Source organism: Haliotis cracherodii, unplaced genomic scaffold (genome assembly GCF_022045235.1).
Source record: "Haliotis cracherodii isolate W230 unplaced genomic scaffold, xgHalCrac1.p SCAF_41, whole genome shotgun sequence".
Classification (NCBI taxonomy): Eukaryota; Metazoa; Mollusca; class Gastropoda; order Lepetellida; family Haliotidae; genus Haliotis; species Haliotis cracherodii.
Window position 1 is genome coordinate 229526 of NW_027266299.1, and position 21665 is coordinate 251190.

Below are 21665 nucleotides of genomic sequence, written 5' to 3' on the forward strand. Positions count from 1 at the left end.
TCATCATAAGAGTTTTTTAGAAGTAAATGATGGTCAACTTCAGCCGGTCGCCGAGTGGCAAATGTCATGTTCAACGGACCTTCACGTTGTTTGATCTTTTGTCCAATATCACAAAATTTGAAAAGTCTCTTTTGGACCAATCTGAATGACTGTCAATGTTGAAGAAAATGAACAGTTGGAAACTCCGTATATTTCTCCTGAGGATGGTGATTCTGGTAGAGGATGGCAAAGAACTGGTGAATTCTCTTAAGCACAATCACGCTGTATTCATCCGGTAATTTGACGTGGAAGGACATCTGATTACGACGGACGTGACTTCTATCATCAGTCAAGCTTTATGTCTGCGGTCCATGATTAAGGCTTACATCCCTGCACAATACATGTCGCAACACGAGAGCTGTCCTCATCCACACAACGCGATGGCGAGCGTAGACCGTCTGTCACCGCAGCTCAACGATGAAGGAGATGGTGACTGTGACGAAGCCGACGAAGGCCCCGACCATGCCGATGAGGAAGGTGGGGCTAATGACGTCCTTGTTCTCCTTGAAGGCGCTGTCGAGGCCCCTCTGAAACAGGAAACGCATCACAGGTCAAATTTTGTTGATTATTTATTTAATGATATTCATGGATAAACAGAATGTATGAGCAACATCTGTTTGGTGCACGGGTGGTCTCAAGTGCCTTCGAGTTGTAGTCTTTCGGCACACCAGAAACCTTTAAATGTGGGTTCGAATCGCGGTTCGCCCCGATTATGTTTCAAGGTTTGTCACCCAATCTGTGGGGGCACGGGGTGGCCCAGTCGTCTAAGGCGCCGCGAATCGCTGTGCAGAGTTGCGTCCCTTGGGCACGCCAGAAACCTATGATTGTGGGTTCGAATACCGGTTCGCCCCGATTATGTGTCTAGGTTTGTCAGCACCATACCCGTGCTCGTGGGTTTTCACCGAAGTGGTAAACGTCTGAAACCTGCATCACTTGGGGCTTTCCTCCCACATTAAGCTGACACGCCGTGATATAACTGGAATACTGTTAAAAGCGGCGTTAAACCTCACTCACTCACTCACCCAATTCGTACTCGTGAATCTTTAACCAAAGTGGTAAAAGTCTGAGACCAGCATCACTTCGGCTTTCCTCCCACACTACGCTGACACGCCTTGTTATAACTGGAATATTGCTGCGGCGTAAGCTATAATTTGTATTCATTTTTATTTATTCTTTAATAAGCTTTTAGAAGTTGGAGTACTAAGTAAGGAAGTTGTTCATCCATAAATTCTTATCCTTCCTTAATTCTTATTTATATGAGATAAACAGTAGTACGCGGGCCTCGTCGTAAATCCACACAACCATTCTTAGATTCTTAGACAGACAAAAACAAAAGTCGCAAAATTTCTGAGCCTGTGGGTTGTGTTGGTGTGTGTGTGTGTGTGTTGGTGTGTGTGTGTGGTGTAGGGGGGGGGGGGGGGGGGGGGGTGTCTAAAGAAATAAATTGTCACCGAACATTTTTGAAAATAAATATTATCCTTCATATTGTTGGTCACAAAGTTATATTTAATGGCTCATAATTTTAATGTAAAATAAAATATATCTGACCCAGATTATCAAATGGTAAATTGAGTCTTTAAGACTATTACGTCATATACACAGTGTCCTGTCTGATTGATCGATTATATTCATCACGCAGTCATAGCCCCAGGAAATACTCAAGAAAAGCACAAGATCAAACTGCCACACATTTAGGCGTACGTAATATATTGACACGAAATACTTAGATTGCGGTTGAATTAGAGCCTGCTGTACAAAGCTATTGTAGCACCAAGGCGATCGTAACTCCCATACTTCATAGACGTAGCACTTAAATGGCTTTGTGGAGCTGGGCCCAGGTCAGGTCCTACCACAAGGCCACATGACTGATTAGCGTTACATGCATTTCAAGCATTTGGATTGCAGGTTGTTTGATTGACGTGTGTCTCGCGGTGACTGTCGCCTGACACACTCGCCGTGTGTTTACACGACCTGTCAATCACTCACACACTATCGGTGTCTATATCACTTCAAATCAAGTGCTTGAGTCCCCGAAAAACATGGGTATATGTAGATTCGATTAGAATGAAATTGTGTAAGATGCCATATGATTAATATCAACTGAAGCGCAGCTATGTTATTTGTGAAGCAACTTTGGCACGTGAACAATTTCAGTGTCACTCTGACCACGGCATTATTAACTGATGGGCAAAGGAAAGTAAACCGAGTTTTATTTGATTGAAAATTTAAAGAACTGTTGTTAACTTTAATTGTGTCTATTTACCCATCACTCATTCCTGCAACAGTTTGTAAAACGTAATGTGTGGCTGAGCAATCTTGTGTAAAAATAAATTGGTTCCATGACGACTGGGGTAAGAAATGAATTGGCCCCATGACGACTGGGGTAAGAAATGAAATGGGTCCATGACGACTCGGGTAAGAAATTATATATATATATATATATATATATATATATATATATATATATAGAGAGAGAGAGAGAGAGAGAGAGAGAGAGAGAGAGAGAGAGAGAGAGGTTATCACGCGAGTGTGTTTGGGGATGGTAAATATCCTGCATTAGGAATAAACATTGTATTTAGCGAGCCTTGGCGAGCTAAATACATAGTATTTATTCCTAATACAGGATATTTACCATTTACATAGTGTTTATTCCTAATACAGGATATTTACCATCCCCAAACACACAAGCGTGATAACCTCTTTATCATATAATGTCATTCTTTAATTCTGTGCTTCAAAATCGCTTTCCCTCTCTCACAAACATAACCGAAACATTGCGAGTTTTCCTGGAATGCGCGCATTAATAATTATTACGTCACAGGGTAAGTGATGTGTCTTTCAGACAGTGACAGTAGCCAATATAGTTCCAACTGAAATAGGTTTCTTATACAGAGGCGAAGCAACATATACGCAAAACAACAATTGTTTTTAATTGCCTTTCGCGGCAATCCATCGGTCTTTCCGCTAGAGTAACTGCCCTTTGTCAAAGGGAAGCTACTCTTACCCTATACTATGAGACGTCACGGCCACGGTCAGATGTTGTTGACAGTCGGTCTGTCCTGTCATAACGATAAGAATTGTAGTCAAATGTACACACAGCGACAAAACGAAACAAGGTAACAATTCAAACATATTTCCGCCAAATCCAACTATTTTAATTTGTGGAGGAGGTTTTAAGCCGCAGAGGTCTACAAGCACAGATATGGCTACTGATCCCACTTGGCTAGGCCTCGTGCCCTCGCAAAATTGTTCCGAAATTTATATCTCCAAAGTTGCCAAACTTATAAAATGCCTTAGCTACGTCACAGTTAAACACAGATTTTCAGTATATTAGACTGTTCTTTTGATAATGATAGCAATTATCCCTGTAGTTTATCCAGATTCACGATGGTTAATTCTGACTCGATCGCCGAATGACAAGTGCGACGCCATGTTTGTTTATAAACAGTGGAAGTAGTCCCTACTTGACCTTTGATATTTGCATCTCTATCCGCATATGACCCCAACGGATATCGTTTTTATCCGTTGGCTTTATCCTGCCGAGAAACCTACCCATTGTATGATAAATATATATATTGGTTCCATGGACGACTGGGGTAAAAAATGAATTGGTCCCGTGACGACTGGGGTAAGATATGAATTGTATCCACAATATATATATATATATATATATATATATATATATATATATATATATATATATAATCTTTTATTTGAAGATCGGCATAATGTTTTTTTTCTCCGTTCTGTGGATCAGTTCAGATGTGCATGCGTTATATTCTGCACCGCATTGCTCTAAGGCGTTTAGAAAGAACCTCAAATTCTATATCTGTATTCCTGTATGATAGTGAGTATTGTAAACAAGGGGGGAAAACGCACATGCTGTGTACACACAGGAGTACAAGACAACCTGTAAATAATGTCCATCGTGGCGACACCTCGTGAATTTCAGCGAGTATATTATACCGGCCATTGAGCAAGTCTATCACTTGTCTGGGTCATGCTGGAAAACGATTTTTCAATCTGTTTTTCATAAAGTGTGTTTATTACGCTCGTGCTCATTCCTCAGTATTCAAAACAAATTCGGTTTGCATATATCTTGAATGGCATTACGTCAAAACTTGGCGTTGGGTGTGAATTCACACCTTGTGTTAAAATGCGAGAAAAGTGTCAAAAGAACAACACTTGTTGCCATGGAGAACGCACACCTTACTTGTCTGTTTCACAAACATTATCAGTTATTGAGATCCGTTTGTATAACAATGCTGTTTCACCATGGTAACCGAAATAGCGTGACATATCATTATAAAGCTGATAGGACAGAAAAATAAGATAAAATCAGTGTGACCTTTTTCACATTTATGCAGGTTGAGCTGTTCTGTCGTTAGCCCGTAAACTAAAATACAACAGCAGTATCAAGGTGGCCAGTATTGTCGATTTCCGACAATGTTTTGTTTGTTTGTTTGTTTGTTGTTGAACGCCTGCAATATTCCAGCTATATGACGGCGGTCTGTAAAATAATCGAGTCTGGACCAGACAGTCCAGTGATTGACATCATGAGCATCGATCCACGAAAATGGAGTCTATGATATGCATCAACCAAGTCAACGAGCCTGACCACCCGATCCCAATAGTCGCCTTTTACGACAAGCATAGTCGCCTTTTATGGCAAGTATGGGTTGCTGAAGACCTATTCTACCCCGGAATCTTTACGGGTCTCCGACAATATGTTACGGCAGGTACAGGCAAGCCAGCATAAGCTTAATACGTTTTATGCAGCACACATGAGGGCACTCAGCAATATATTTCAGCAACATGACGGCGGTCTGTAAGCAATCGAGTCTGGGCACAAAATCCAGTGACTGATATCATGAGAATCGATTAGGATACGAGGACATGCATTAACCCTGTCAGCGAATCTGACCAGACGATCCCGTTAGTCGCCTCTTACGGCAAACATGGGTTGCTGAAGACTGGTTGTTACCCGGTTCTTTACGGGTCAAAAGTCTTTAAATCGATGGTCGAGAGAATCAATAGGGTGTGTATATAAACTAGTGGTAGAGCGTCCGCCCGGAGAGCGGAAGGTCCGGGGTTCGATCCCCGGCCGCGTTATACCAAAAGACGTTAAAAGATGGTACTTGTTGTTACCCTGTCTGACGCTCGGCATTAAGGGGCTAAAACAAGGACTGGTCGACTCGGAGTCAGTATACTGTGTCTGAGTGGGATATTCATGTTAAACTGCGGCATGGTATCTCAGTGTGCTAGCACTATAAATCGGCATCAGTCCGGACTAGTACAAGCAGCCACACAAACACACACACGTACATGCACGTCGCTAAATAAGTGCAATAATCTTGGACGCGACGTTAAACCCAATTTCACCTCGCCTCACAGTATGGAATAAACACATTCTATAGTAGTGTTCAGGTATTAAAAACCAGTCATTATCTTTTAAAAAAATCAACCAGCCAGGCGAGTGACAGACGGCGGCTGCAAAAGGTCGAATCTGAACCAGGCAAACCAGTGGTCGACATGATGAGCAGCATCGCATGTCGTCGAGCCCTGATGACGCTCCATCAATCTCACCACCCACACACTGTTACTCCGACCAGGAATCTCTGTGGGTTCACAAACTTTAACAAGACAACCTTGATGCGGGACATCAATACTGCCCAAACATTGCAAGTTGAAAAGACAATATTAGTGCTCCAAATACAGAAATACCGTTCGGAATCACCTCGCGAAAGGCTGCGGCAATCAAGAGCACTCGTGTGCTGCGGGCGAGCTGTGTCGTGTATACAAGTCGGAATGTGTAGGATCGCCGGATCCTGCCACGAACGCCGATCTCTGCATTAAATGCAGCCATGTTAAATGTCCACTCTCATTACTGCGAGAAAATGCTGTCATAAACACTGAAACTCAAAGATGATGTTTATCGCCGAGAAAAGGAACATTTCTTGAAAAGCGCCCTTGCAATTTTTGATTATTACATATGATTATTGAAAGTAATAAATAAATTATCGGCGGGGGGCGGTCGGGTAGCCTAGTGGTTAAAGCGTTCGCTCGTCATGCCCAAGACTCGGGTTCGATTTCTGACATGGGTACAATGTGTGAAGCCCATTTCCGGTGTCCCCCGCCGTGATATTGCTGGAATATTGCTAAAAGCGGCGTAAAACCATACTCACTCACTCACTCACTCACTCCTTATCGGCGGAATGGCGTCTTTCTCTTTATAAGTATATTAGCACACTTGCAACTATCTTCGTTGACTGATCATTGCGATATCATCGTGATTCTATTTCAAGTGGCGAGGAATGTAACGTTATCGGGTGGTCAGGATCGCAACCGTGGTTGATGCAGGTCATCGAATCCCAACTGCGTAGATCGATGCTCATGATGTCAATCACTTGATTCCTTGATCAAGATTGCTGGAGAATCGTGAAGATCCGCGGTAGAAGAGGTCTTCAGTAACACATGCTTGTTGTAAAAGGCGGCTATGCTTGTCGTCGGAGGCGACTAACGGGATCGGGTGGTCACGCTCGTTGATGCATGTTATCGTATCCAAATTGCGTTGATCGATGCTCATGATATCAATCATTGGATTGATTGGTAAAGACTCGATTATTTACAGAACGCCGTCATTTAGCTGGAATATTGCTGAGTGCGGCATTAAACGGACAACCGTAATGGGGGAAGGAAGCAATGAAAATGGAACTTCGAACCTCCATGGATGAGAACAGTATAGATCAGCAGAGTATTAAGCAGAGCTCCAGATAACGTTTTGAGCCTTTGTGCGTTTGCTCACAAGTTGTCAATCGTACGGAAGCCTTTTAGGGACATTTGCTTTTTTATTTGTTTCGATACTACCTTGAAATTTCAAGATACTAAGCTGAAGTTGAAATTTCAAGATAGTATCGAAAAAAATTTAAACAACAAATGGCCCTAAACTGCTTCCGTATGATCTTGATATTTCAAGATTATTCACTTATTCACGTATTTTTACATCTTAGGATGTTAACTTATTATCTTGAAATTTCAACTTATTATCTTGAAATTTCAACTTAGTTTCTTGAAATTTCAACTTAGTATCTTGAAATTTCAACTTAGTTTCTTGAAATTTCAACTTAGTATCTTGAAATTTCAAGATAGTATCGAAAAATACAAAAAACCCAAAACAAATGGCCCTAAAAGGCTTCCGTACAATCGCACTGGGTATTCATAGTTTTCTTTGGATATTCCGTACATTTGAACTCAATTGATTCCTGTCTGTTGAATATGTTTACACCAGTGAGTACTGTAGACATTTAAATGTGTTTGTATGTTGTTTTACGCCGCACTCAGCAATAGCTATACGACAGCGGTCTGTAAATAATCGAGTCTGTACCTGCCAATCCAGTGATTGACATCATGAGCATCAATCTACACAATAGGTATACGATGACATGCGTCAAAGTATTTTTTTTTCAGGAAACTTCTTACCCAAGCGATATACATGTCTGAGTATAGGTTAGAGTGGGTGAGTGAGTTGGGTTTAACGCCGCTTTTAGCAGTATTCCAGCGGCGTGTCAGCTTAATGTGGGAGGAAAGCTCAAAGTGATGCAGGTCTCAGACGTTTACCACTTCGGTGAAACCCACGAGCACGGGTATGGTGCCGACAAACCTAGAAACATAATCGTGGCGAACCGGGATTCGAACCCACAAACATAGGTTTCTTGCGTGCCCAAGGGACGCAACTCTGCCCAGCGAATCGCAGCGCCTTAGACGCCTGGGCCACCGAGCACGGGTATGGTGCTGACAAACCTAGAAACATAACCGGGGCGAACAAGTATTGGTTAGAGCACGAGAACAGGGTGGCCCTATTTTAACGATGAGACACCATGGTCAGAGTGCTCTAACGTACTTAAACCATGACCAACATTCCGACAACCCTAGAACCAGAAAATGTTTAAACATCAGTATTTTGATAGACGTATATTAAAAGATATTCAATAACTCTATGCTCATCTGTGAGAACACCACGTGAGTCGCCCCTGCGTGATGCACGTGAATATGTTGCTCGGGCCAACTTGCGTGCACCTGCGATTTGAGTTATGAAATCCATGTTCAGGGCAAGTATACAGTTCATATAGGACCAACTTGAGCATATTTATCAATCAGGTAAATATTACTTCCCCATGTTGCTGGGCTTATTGTGAGTAAATGCAGCCCTGATCAAGTTAAGAGTAACTTGTTTTCTGTCGGTTCATTTCTAAGAACGAAAAGCTACCAATTCACACGTACGTGGAAGGAGTGAGTGAGTATGGTTTTACGCCGCTTCCAGCAATATTCCAGCAATATCACGGAAAATGACACGGACACCAAAAATGGGTTTCACACATTGTACCCATGTCGGGAATCGAACCCGGGTCTTCGGCGTGACGAGCGAACGCTTTAACCACTAGGCTACCCGACCGCCCCCGTACGTACAAGGCATAGGATAACATTAAAAACGCACGGCATATAAAACACATATTTCACCTTCCATAAACGGATAAACTATTAGTTCTGATGAAAGTAAATATTTCGTTGTTAGTTTCATACAGTTACTTCCATGACGCCGTGGCAGAAGACCACATTCGATAGCCTTCGGTGCGGGCTGGAATCCCACTGGCGTCGAGATACGTTTTTCGTGAAACTGTTCTATCATCAAGGGATATGATAGGGAACATAGAAGTCCCCCCACTGCCAACAATGTTCAACTCACAATTCAGTCAGTAAATGCACGTTAAAAACAAAGTAGCCATGGTTTCAATAAAATTAAACGTGATGTAGCGCTTTTATTAAGCATAGGTGATGCTGCATTCTAAAAGTAAATAAAGAGACCCGTGAATATCCGGGGTAGAATAGGTCTTCAGCAACCCGTGCTTGCCTTAAAAAGTGACTATGCTTGTCGTAAGAGGCGACTAACGGGATCAGGTGGTCAGACTCGCTGATCTGGTTCATGCATGTCATCGCAACCCAATCGCGTGGATCGTTGCTCATGATGTCATCCACTGGGTAGTCTGGTCCAGACTCGATTATTTAAAAACCGCCGTCATATAGTTGGAATATTGCTGAGTGCGGCGTTAAACAACAAACGAAAGTAAAAAAAAAAGATCTGTAAAGAAACTGCGGTATATGGATGTTGAAAATGATACATTCAGTAAGTACTATTATGCTAATATTATTCTTTTAAAAACAAATTATGCATATTGGACAATATGTACGCCACCAAGTTAAACGTTGTGGGTAATAGTGATTGATCTTGTGTATCTTAATAATAATCAAATATGTGTCAGTGTTAGCAACTTTATAACGTTCTGTCTGGTCAGAATTTGATATATTATAGTAATATATTTGATGCACAATACGACATAATTCCCGGTTAAAGAAAAAAAGATTATTTTGCAATACAAGACACGCGTCAAAACAGACGCACGCATATCGACTCAGTAATTATCGTTACGCAACCAGTGTATTTCCGACGTATGTTCGATCCAAATAGCACCAGAATGTAAAAATATCAATAAAATGCCTACAAATCATAAAAAAATGTCGAAGACGTCTAGTTGCAATGTAAAAACAGATTTTATATGAGAAGCTATATCGGCACTAATTTCAGTTGGTGTATATTTCGCAAGAAACAGCTAAATATCAGACAGTCAAGTGGATAAATTCGCCGATTTGCATTAACGTGTAAATAGATATTGTTACAGAAACGTTCAATGAAACGGCTCTGACAGGAATAGCTTGTAACTAACAGATTTGGTGACTTTCACTGTCCACTGAGAATCTAACATGTGATTGGACTTTACTAATCAGTTAGTATTTTTTTCGAGGTGGCCAGTCGTCACTAACTAAGAGTGAGTGAGTTGGGCTTATCGCCACTATTAACAGTATGCCGTCACGCTACCACCTGTGCTACGGAGACTGTTGTTGTCACAAGTGTCAGTTTTCCTCGTCACGTTGGCTTGGTTTATTTGTACATTTTAATCTTAATATTTAATCTTAAGTTCGTTGTTTGTCCTGGTGGTATTTGCGATTTGCACGTCTAATTTAAATATATATTACACATCGCATCCATGGTGATGTGTACTTTAGCATCATGTGTAAATGTGTCTACCTGTACCAGAATGAAACCCCCTTTGTGCGGAAACAGCCTTAATTGCGGACTGCAGTATAATGATCTTACTGGAATACTGTTAAAACCTACGTAAAACCAGCACACTCACTCACCAAAAAGCGGCGTTAAACCTCTCTCACTTCCAAGTAAGATTGGTATGTGAAAGAACGCCGGATGTAAGCGAAATGGTCACCGTTTTGCACATCCATTAATATCCCAATACGACACTCAGTCACTGCAACAACGACACCATTACGACGAAGGTCGATAAAGAACAACTGTCATACTGACAGTGCACGTATAGATAACGATTTCATAAAACAGCAGCTCAAATATGCAGTCGTGTCAGACTGCCCAAGTCAAGTATTTATTCTGCTTACATATATACTGGCTTATTGCATTCGGCTTTTAGCTTCTTGACCGTTTAATGCTTTGGAGTTAATAGCAATGTCAACACTGATGGCCCTGGTCAATGGACAACGCGTGTTTAATGGTCAAGAGTACAATGCATTCATGGCTTCCGGTTCCTTGGATGTAATTTGATATTAATGACACAAGACTTAACCCATTTACATCTTGAATGCGCATAGGATATCAGTGAAATTATTTCAATTGTAACTGAGCGCAATGTTTGTTTTATCGATTGGCTATTTCGTTTCAGTTGTGCCCCTTTTTGGCGAATACCTATAGAAAAGTGACGTCATGTGAACGCATTGTCGCAAAACATTAAGATGAGGTGATCCATTGTAAATGACCCATTGAAATTTTGAGATCTTCTCTACATCATAACCAATAAAACATTATTATGGGTAATACGTAGAATAATATGTGTAATACGTAGAATAATATGGGTAAACGTAGAATAATATGGGTAATACGTAGAATGATATGTGTAATACGTAGAATAATATGTGTAATACGTAGAATAATATGTGTAATACGTAGAATAACCAACTCAAGTGTGAAATCACAATAATTATTTGGATTCGAGCATTTGGAGATGAAATCTCTCTCTCTCTCTCTCTCGTCTTTATATCATACAGCATTCTACTTGGTAAAACAATGATAAATTGTTCACATAAACCAATAGCATATTCGTTTTTTACATGCATCCATCACGCATGTCTGCGTCACCGTGGAGGGGGCTGTTAGCGTCAAACCTATAATCTGCAATAAGTAGGCAGCTGTGCACGTATATACACGGTGGGGATTCCGGGCTATAGGTAGCCCCTAGCAACCAATGCTGGTCGTAAGAGGCAACTCAGTGGATCGGGTAGACTAACATTTAGTCTCTGAAATCTTATATTACACATATCCTTCTTGACTAAAAATATATTAAAAAATCCCTATGCTGTGGAATAGAGCTAGCTATGGCTTGCTAGACTTGCTTTTGTATGCGTTTCTAGATTTTATTCTTTTCATAAAATAAATATATGCCACGGTCATGGTGCAGGACTATGGATATGGAGGACAGATTCGGTGACTTGCCGATTTATAGTGCTAGCACACTGAGATACCATGCCGCAGTTTAACATGAATAGCCACTCAGACACAGTATACTGACTCCGAGCCGACCAGTCCTTGTTTTAACCCCTTAATGCCGAGCGTCAGACAGGGTAACAAGCACCATCTTTTAACGTCTTTTGGTATGACGCGGCCGGGCATCGAACCCCGGACCTTCCGCTCTCCGGACGGACGCTCTACCACAAGACCACGGAGGCGGTCAACTATCATTCAGCACTGACAGTGAATGTTTAACAGTCGCACTGAGTTAGACGCCCAGTGTTTGGTTGATTGGTTTGTTGGCCGCACTCACCGGTATTCCAGCTATATGACGGCGGTTTGTACATAATCGAGTCTGGACCAGACAATCCAGTGATTAATATCATGAGCATCGTTCCTTGCAATGTGGGATCGATGACATGTATCAACCAAGTCAGCGAGCCTGACCACCCGATCCCATTAGTAGCCTTTTACGACAAGCATAGTCGCGTTTTACGGCAAGCATGGGTTGCTGAAGATCTATTCTACCACGGATCTTCACCGAGTGTTTGGCATTCTGACAGGTAGTGAATATGTGATTAAACTGATCCCGTAAATATTTTTTTTTAAATTAGTCCCAAAAACAAGTCGTTGACTGGATGTGATAGACTTAAAAAATAAATAATGTTAATGTTAAATATGTTTGGCTCTTTTAAGCGAGTAGAACTTATAATCTTTAAGTGTTGACTGAAATTTGTCTGTTTCAAACAAATATTGACAGCATATAGTGACCGCCTCCGTGGTCGAATGGATATGGCGTCTGCCCGGATTACGGAAGATGGTTGGTTTGATGCTGGGCGCGTCATACAAAAATAAAACGGTACTTGTTGTTACCCTACCTAGCGCTCGGCATTATGGGGATAAAACAAGTACTGGTCGCCTCTGAGTTAAATTCCACGTTAAACCGCGGCATGATCACTCAGTGGGTTAGCACTATCAGACCGACATTAGTCCGGACTAGTACAAGCAGCCACACTCAGGGATTTGTCTAGGATTCTTAACAAAATCATTATTTGGTTATAATTTGGATTATAGGAAAGTTAATATCTTCGAGGTATTTAAACATTGCTTTCAGTACAATAATGTAAAATCAAACATTGAAGTCTCTTTACTGGTCCTGTTATCAGTAGGGGGCACGGGTGGCCCAGTCGTCTAAGGCGCCGCGATTCGCTGTGCAGGGTTGCGTCCCTTGGGCACGCCAGAAACCTATGATTGTGGGTTCGAATCCCGATTATGTTTCTAGGTTTGTCAGCACCATACCCGTGCTCGTGGGTTTCACCGAAGTGGTAAACGTCTGAGACCTGCATCACTTCGGGCTTTCCTCCCACATCAAGCTGACACGCCGTGATATAACTGTAATACTGTTAAAAGCGGCGTTAAACTCAACTCACTCACTCCAACTCCCACACAACACTCATAGTTATCAGTAATACACACGCTACGTCTACAAAGCCATTACATTAGTTTTAGCTATGTTGCATTATTTTTTTACTTTTGTTTTATTCCAGTCTGCGATTTTTGTACATCTAGCTTACAGGTAAATGTATATAGCGAGACGCAGCATGTTGCGCAACCTCGTAACTCTGCACAAGCTTATATGATCTGACAGCAATTCGTAGCTGTGTCACACATACCAACAGTAATCGGCGCTCGTGACCTACTGGTGGATATTGATAGATATACGATCGTATAACAACCGAAAAAAATGGACTCGTGTATATAGTCCCTGTTCTCAGATCGCAGTTACGATTAAAAACAACTGGCTTTTTAATCGCCACCATTCATGGTCCTGTCATTCATAGCTTATCAAAGTTTATCTGCCGTATTTTAAATGCTATCGAACTGAAGAGATCAACATGTGACTATCTTCCTATTGTGCAGCTATGGGTGTGTGGCCTTGGATGAGATGGGACATTTGTGGTTCGGGGTTTTAAGTGGCACGATAACGTTTGTACTGACGTAAGTGATTAGCCCTTTACTTGGCTGGAGATCTAACTATTTATAAGTAGCTGATATAGTAATATTTTTAGGGAGACCAGATTGAGATCATCAAAACAAAGGACTTGACAATAACCTTGGATAACTTAATCTCAATCTCGTCTTCTTCAAGACCGAAACTGAAAGAAAATCATTTGAACACGAGGTGGATGGGTGGTGATATTATAAATTGTATTTAATAATATCAATCTGATAATAATAATGATGATGATGATGATGATGATGATGATAATAATAATAATATTTAAAAAATCATGTTGTCACGAACATTCCATTACAGTCGTCCGACATTGTGATCGCACATAAACACGACTTAATTAACAGGAAAATTGCAATAATTAATTTCTTCATGACTGGTGATGTGGCGCGTCCCACTGACCAATCCCAGCCGAACACCAACAACCCAACCCACCCCATCAACCAAAACCCAATCGCCACAATCCCTAGACCTATGCAGTCTCCATTTGGTTATAATATTTTGTAAACAATTACATTAAACAAAAAAACAAACAACATGCAACTAAAACCTCAAATATAAACATAGTTTTTAAAAGTTTCCACAGGTATTTGTGCATCCAGAACACACGGTTGTACTTATCAAAGACCAGGGCAAATGTACCTCGTATGTTCCAAATAATTGATTTTATATCGAAAACACAGACTGACCCCAGTCTATACAAACCCCAGACCCGTTCGATCTCGTTTCTAAATTTGCATGGTATTATCTGAGAAAACGATGATGACAAGTTATGCAAATGACACAACAATTGAATTCATGAAAAAAACAATGCAATTTAAACCTTCGACTTACCCATCCACCTTGTTTTACAAGCCATTCCACGAGGTGCATGACGACAAATCCCCCAACCGTGTCGACTACGTCGTTGACGAAATCAGGGTGTCCTTGTTGAACGCACTCCTCGGCAAAGGAACTACTTATCGCGAACATTGACACAATTTTACCCCAAGTAATGGAATCACGGAAGAGTATGTTCAACACGTCGTTCAGAGTTGCTTTCACAATACCTGCACTACTCATAGTTCTGCCAATCTTCCTTGAAACGTCCGTGTAAACACGAGGGTACATTTTCTCCAGCACCTGTCCCGCGTTGACATAGCTTTCGGACAGCTCTGAATTACAGCCTCCAAACGGTAATTTCTTCGTCATATCTTTTTCTGACAGTCGCTGGTATGTATAATCCTTGCATATGTGTTTAGCCTCTTCCATCATAGTCGTCAAGGTTGACTGTGGCAGCTGTAGTTCCGAGCTTGTCTGCATTCCAAACGATTCCATAACAAACGACAAAACCTTTCTCACGTAGTTAGTCAAGCAGACGACAATCCACGCAGTTACGTCTGCGCCTGCGCGAGTACTGTCGTCTGCTTTGACAGCTCCCCTCGAATTCGTCGCCTGTCGCCAACTGACGGAAACTCGAGCACAGTCGTCGACCTCCATGACGGACAGCACAGCTTGTTTTTATCGTCTTACGCGCACTTATTAAATCTTCTTCACATAATTCGTATTTAGCATGCAACAATCTGATCTATACTTCGTGGTCGGGATGATTAGCCGGTCGTAAGTCTAAATACCCAAATCAGCTCTGTACTCCGACCCGACGTATTGAGGTTATCGATATAGCTATAGATAGTACATTTCACAGATGGCACGTGCTCTCGGATATGAATAAACAAGTCTGTATTGTACGGTCGTGGGTTATCCAGCACGTACAATGCTCTCGCTTTGTGCAATATTGACCAGAAGCAGCGAAATACACGGAAATGAAAGTAAAGTTATTGATTAGTAATTGAGACATACTAGTATATAAATAGCTGTGTGTATGTGTTCCGTAGACAATGTATAATCAAAAATATCACTAATCACGAATATTCGGGAACATGTGTGTAGTTAATCTTCCCCAGTAATATAACATAGTCACTGAAAATTTCAGGGATTATACATCGTCCTTGAAATAGTTTTTTTATGATTTTATTGAAATAGTGCTAATTTTACTAATAATCACGGAAATGTCACACTTATATGCTTGCTCTCTGTGTTTGTTTAATTTGTTGTTTAACGCCGGACTCAGCAATTTTCCAGCTTTATGACGGCGGTCTGTAAAATGTTTTTGGACCAGACAATCCAGTGACTGATATCATGAGCATCGATCTAGGCAACCAGGATACAATAACATCAACCACATTAGCGAGTGTGGCCACCCGATCTTGTTAGTCGCCCCTTACAAACATGGGTTGCGGAAGGCCAATTCTAACCGGATCTTCACTGGTATTGTTCTCTCAGTAAACCTATATGGTGCATCAACGCATTTCCATATTTGAACATTTTCAGAATATTGAATCACAATTAGTCCCTGAAACATTTGCCGGGCAAAAGAAACTATACACCCATGTTTGAGAGTGGATAGTGAGTGAGTGAGTTGGGTTTAACGCCGCTTTTAACAGTATTCCAGTTATATCACGGCGTGTCAGCTTAATGTGGGAGGAAAGCCCGAAGTGATGCAGGTCTGAGACGTTTACCACTTCGGTGAAACCCACGTGCACGGGTATGGTGCTGTCAAACCCAGAAACATAATCGGGGTGAGAGTGGATAAATAAACAAACAAGAACTGTTTACTCGATGGTGAAGTATTTGATATAGGTATTGTTGTGTTTTGGACCCCATGTTTGCAGTGTTTAGGCGATAACGTTTTGGCAATGTTTTATGTTTGTGGTCAAATCTAATTTGTGTATGGTTTCTTTTGCCCTTCATTATTATTGTATTCAAAAAGACGTCACTGGCCGTAAGATATGGAACCCTTTTAGGGCCATTTTTTTCGATACTATCTTGAATTTTCAAGATACTAAGTTGAAATTTCAAGATATAGAAGTTGAATTTTAAACTATTTTGATACTATCTTGAAATGTCAACTTAGTTTCTTGAAATTTCAACTTAGTATCGAAATTTTAAAAAAACAAACAAATGGCCTTAAAAGGCTTCCGTAAGATCTTGAAATTTCAAGATTATTCACTTCAAACGTATTTTTACATCTTAGGATGTTAACCTATTATCTTGAAATTTCAACTTAGTAACTTGAAATTTCAACTTCTGTATCTTGAAATTTCAAGATAGTATCGAAATTTAAAAAAAAAAAAGGCCCTAAAAGGCTTCCGTAGCTAGATCGTATCACTTTGTGAGCATTAACCTTGACTGGTGCCACCAGTAGGCAGACTGATGGCATCATGCGGGCAGCAAAGACACAATAATTCTCCTTGGCCCTCTTTTGGGAGCAGTTCAAAATTTTACTCTTCACTTTTTAGTCACACCCTGTGAGTGAGTGAGTTTGGTTTGTTTGTTTGTTGTTTAACGCCGCACTCAGCAATATTCCAGCTATATGACGGCGGTCTGTAAATAATCGAGTCTGGACCAGACAATCCAGTGATTAATGTCATGAGCATCGATCCACGCAATTAGGATCGATGACATGCATCAACCAAGTCAGCGAGCCTGACCACCCGATCCCGTTAGTCGCCTCTAACGACAAGCATAGTCACCTTTTACGGCAAGCATGGGTTGCTGGAGACCTATTCTACCCCGGAATCTTCACGGGTCGTATGAGGGAGTGAGTGAGTTTGGTTTAGCTCCGCTTTGAAAGGTATTTCAGTCATATCACGACGTGTCAGTTTGATGTGTGGGGAAAGTGAATCAGGGCGCATCTAGGATCTGAACCAACGATCAAAGGTTTCTGACACACCCAAGGGCCGCAACTCTACACAGCGAATAGTGGCGCTGTACATATGACGAAGCCGCACGTGCCCGCCTCATAACTGTGTTTATTTGTTTGTTTGTTTTTTAACGCCGCACTCAACAATAGTCCAGCTACATGACGACGGTCTGTAAATAAACGAGTCTGAACCATACAATCCAGTGACTGACATCATGAGCATCGATCCACGCTATTGGGATAGGATGAAACGTATCAAACAAGTCGGCGAGCCTGACCACCCGATTCCATTAGTCGACTTTTACAACAAGCAAAGGTTGCTGAAGAACTACACGGGGCTTATAACCGTGAACATGTTGACATGCTAAATGACGTTTCGGAAGAAAAATCGCAGAACTGTTAGTACCATTGTGTAAGGTTCGGAAAAGAGTGCTTGGTATTCTGGGGGGAGGGGGCGGGGGGCGGGGGAGGGAGGTGACCCCCAAGATACATTGTCAGCTTGGCATGCTGAATGTCCTGCTCCTCCGATTTATAGTGCTAGTGCAAATATTCCAACTATGAGACGACGGTCTGTAAATAATCGAGTCTGGACCTGACAATCCACTGATTGACATCATCGATCAACGCCAATGGGATACGATGACATGCATCAACCAAGTCAGCGAGCCTGACCACCCGATCCCGTTAGTCGCCTCTTATGACAAGCAAAGTCGCTTTTACGGCAAGCATGGGTTGCTGAAGACCTATTCTACCCTGAATCTTCACGAGTCTGCCGAAGTGCAATGACAGACGTATCTCAGGACGAATTGTTATCGAGGAGCCTAGGTTTGGGCAGCTCGACAGGAACTGGTGGAATATTGCAAGACATCAAGGGGAAAGTTGACTATGGGAAAGTTGAAGTCATACTTCCTATCACACAGTCATGTGGATAATGTATCTTGGAAAGATACGGCGGCCCATAAGGGCCATGGAGTCAGTTTTTCAATATTTTGATATTTCACTTACTTTTATCGTAACCTTTTGCAAATTAACACAATTTGTCATACAAGTATGTGATAAATCATGTATAAAAAACAACCGAAAACATGGAAAATGTATTTTCAAGTAGCTATTGAATCGCTGAAATGTGAAGCGAACATGTCAAAAACTAAAATGAAAATACAGAATAATATTCCCACCGCAGTGTAATTATTATCAATGCGATGGAAATAGTTTTCTGTATTTTCATTTTAGTTTTTGACATTTTCGCTTTTGTTTTTGACAGTTTCGTTGGTTTTTTTTCAGTTTTGTTTTTGACCTTTTTTTGTTTTTGTTTTTGACATTTTCATTTTAGTTTTTAACATTTTCAGCGATTCAATATCTTCTTTATACAAGATTTATCACATATTTGTATGACAAATCGTGTTAATTTGCAAAAGGTTACGATAACAGTAAGTGAAATATCAAAATATTGAAAAACCGACTCCATGCCCCTTATGGGCCACCGTAGAAAGAGACGTCTTGTTGCATTTAATACATGAACTTTATCAAATGCACGTTCACAATGTTAGAAGTCAACATCGGCGAGTGCGAGGTCAGTTGAAGTGTGTCATACGTGCTGACGTCACGTTACCGCGACTCAGTAACCCATTCGTGACCAACTCGTGTTATTCCGAGACAAGCCGAATAGCGACTCGTGCCCCGCTCATGGCCTTTTTTGCGACAGGGTTCCGTCTTAGCGCAAACGGGCATACCTAAAACAATTATTGTCAACTCTTTGCGTACTGGTTCACATATATTTCCCCATATATTATATTTCAGATGCAATTTAAAGCACATCGGGACATGCGGAATTATACAGTATGATTGAACACATTTAACTGTGTCTTGGGTATATTTTTAGATGCAAGACATATAAAATCAAAAATTATTTCTGAGGGATTCTTTGACGAAGAACTTGAAATCATACGCGCATTCTGATTGGTTTGTCGTAATTTCGCACATAACATTCATCGATAGGGGGACGAGTCTTCTTGCAGGTTACGGAAAGGGGCGAGTGGTGACGAATGTCAGTAACCCAGCGTTAAAGTTTTCGAACACAAATACTCAGCAAGACATGCATACCACCATTGGATGATGGATGGATAAACGTGGAATATGCAAGCTCCAAGTTATGCGGAATCAGAATCCAGAATTATTTGATTTGCACATTTTGAACTTTGGCTGTCAGTGACGTGGTGTTGTTGATGCGAAGGAGGAATGCACCGCCGTGTAGAGGGTCCGTGGTTGATGATGTCTGTCTTGTCACAACAACATCAGAAGAATGCGGCATGGGGTAGACAGGTCACTGACGTGCTGATTGTGTTACACGTATTTATGGTTGACGGTGATTTGACCTGTCGCAGAAGAGCAAAACAAAACATCTATGTCCATGAGGGCCGTCGGGTAGCCTAGTGGTTAAAGCGTTCGCTCGTCACGCCGAAGACCCGGGTTCGATTCCCGACATGGGTACAATGTGTGAAGCCCATTTCTGGTGTCCCCCGCCGTGATATAGCTGGAATATTGCTAAAAGCGGCGTAAAACCAAACTCACTCACTCACTCTATGTCCAGGGGCGCAAAAAAAATCGTTTTTATTTTATCAGGGTGTAAGGCGTCCGAGGCTCCCCGCGAAATGTTATAAATAATTTCCAGCATTTTGGTACCGTTAATGCTACATATTATTTGTAATAAATATTGGTAATTTTATTTATTATATTTGTTTTATTAGTAATATATGAGGTAATTCACCAACACACTTTCGACACAACAATGAAATACACATTAAAAATAGTCACCATGTCATCGACAGAATCGCAGAATCTTGATCGTTGAATTAACGTTGAAGTGTTTGTGACAAATCAGTTATAATTCAACAGTTCCGTCTTTCAAAAAAGTCGTCAATTGCTATTGTCAATGTCCATGTCCATGTCAATGTCCATATCAATCAATGTCCATGTCAATATCCATGCCCATATCCATGTCCATGTCAATCTATCTTAATGTCCATGTCCATGTCCATGTCAATCAATGTCCATGTCTATGTCCACGTCAATGTCAATGTCAATGTCAATCAATGTCCATGTCCATCTATCTCAATGTCTATGTCCATGTCAATGTCAATCAATGTCCATGTTCATGTCCATGTCAATGTCAATGTCAATCAATGTCCATGTCAATGTCAATCAATGTCCTTGTCAATGTCCATGTCTATGTCCTTGTCTATGTCTATGTCCTTGTCAATGTCCTTGTCAATGTCTATGTCCTTGTCTATATCTATGTCCTTGTCCATGTCCTTGTCCTTGTCAATATCCTTGTCAATGTCCATGTCCATGTCCTTGTCAATGTCCATGTCCTTGTCTATGTCCTTGTCAATTTCTATGTCCTTGTCTATATCTATGTCCTTGTCCATGTCCTTGTCAATGTCAATGTCCTTGTCCATGTCCTTGTCAATATCCTTGTCAATGTCCATGTCCATGTCCTTGTCGATGTCCATGTCCTTGTCTATGTCCTTGTCTATGTCCTTGTCAATGTCTATGTCCTTGTCTATATCTATGTCCATGTCCTTGTCAATGTCCTTGTCCATGTCCTTGTCCTTGTCAATATCCTTGTCAATGTCCATGTCCATGTCCTTGTCAATGTCCATGTCCTTGTCTATGTCCTTGTCAATGTCCTTGTCAATGTCTATGTCCTTGTCTATATCTATGTCCTTGTCCTTGTCAATGTCCTTGTCCATGTCCTTGTCCTTGTCAATGTCCTTGTCAATGTCCATATCCTTGTCAATGTCCTTGTCAATGTCCATGTGTATGTCTATGTCAATGTCCTTGTCAATGTCCATGTCCATGTCCCTGTGAATGTCCATGTCCTTGTCCATGTCCTTGTCAATGTCCTTGTCAATGTCCATGTCCTTGTCAATGTCCATGTCTATGTCAATGCCAATGTCAATGTCTTTGTCAATGTCCATGTCAATCAATGTCTTTGTCCATGTCAATGTCCATGTCAATGTCAATCAATGTCCATGTCTATGTCCTTGTCAATGTCCATGTCAATCAATGTCTTTGTCCATGTCAATGTCCATGTCAATGTCAATCAATGTCCATGTCTATGTCCTTGTCAATCAATGTCCACGTCCATGTCAATGTCCATGTTCCTTGTTGATGTCGAGGAGTGACAAAGAGCTCATTCTCTTGTTGACAAGGGTTTGGGTTTG

The 21665-nt window shown here is 41.2% G+C and overlaps 1 protein-coding gene and 1 long non-coding RNA gene across 2 annotated transcripts in view; one reads left to right on the top strand and one right to left on the bottom strand.

Annotated features, from left to right (window-relative positions):
* Positions 1-440: 440 nt before the first annotated feature.
* On the bottom strand, positions 441-15176 carry LOC139441572 (bcl-2-related ovarian killer protein-like). The gene is made up of 2 exons (XM_071222389.1): positions 14532-15176; positions 441-566 (listed from the first exon to the last, which is right to left on the bottom strand). The coding sequence occupies exons 1-2, from the start codon at positions 15174-15176 to the stop codon at positions 441-443; spliced, it is 771 nt and encodes a 256-aa protein (XP_071078490.1).
* Positions 3085-21665, top strand: part of LOC139441573 (uncharacterized) — a 395726-nt gene continuing 377145 nt past the window's right edge. The window contains exon 1 of the long non-coding RNA XR_011651625.1: positions 3085-3155. This is a non-coding gene — a long non-coding RNA (uncharacterized lncRNA). The remainder of the gene's footprint in view (positions 3156-21665) is intronic.

What these genes read in the sequence shown, in the direction of transcription:
- LOC139441572 (XM_071222389.1), bottom strand. Translation starts at nt 15,176, where the DNA reads ATGGAGGTCGACGACTGTGCTCGAGTTTCCGTCAGTTGGCGACAGGCG. An exon ending in TTGTAAAACAAGGTGGATGG is followed by an intron (nt 567 to 14,531) that starts GTAAGTCGAAGG and finishes TTCCTGTTTCAG; the next exon opens with AGGGGCCTCGACAGCGCCTT.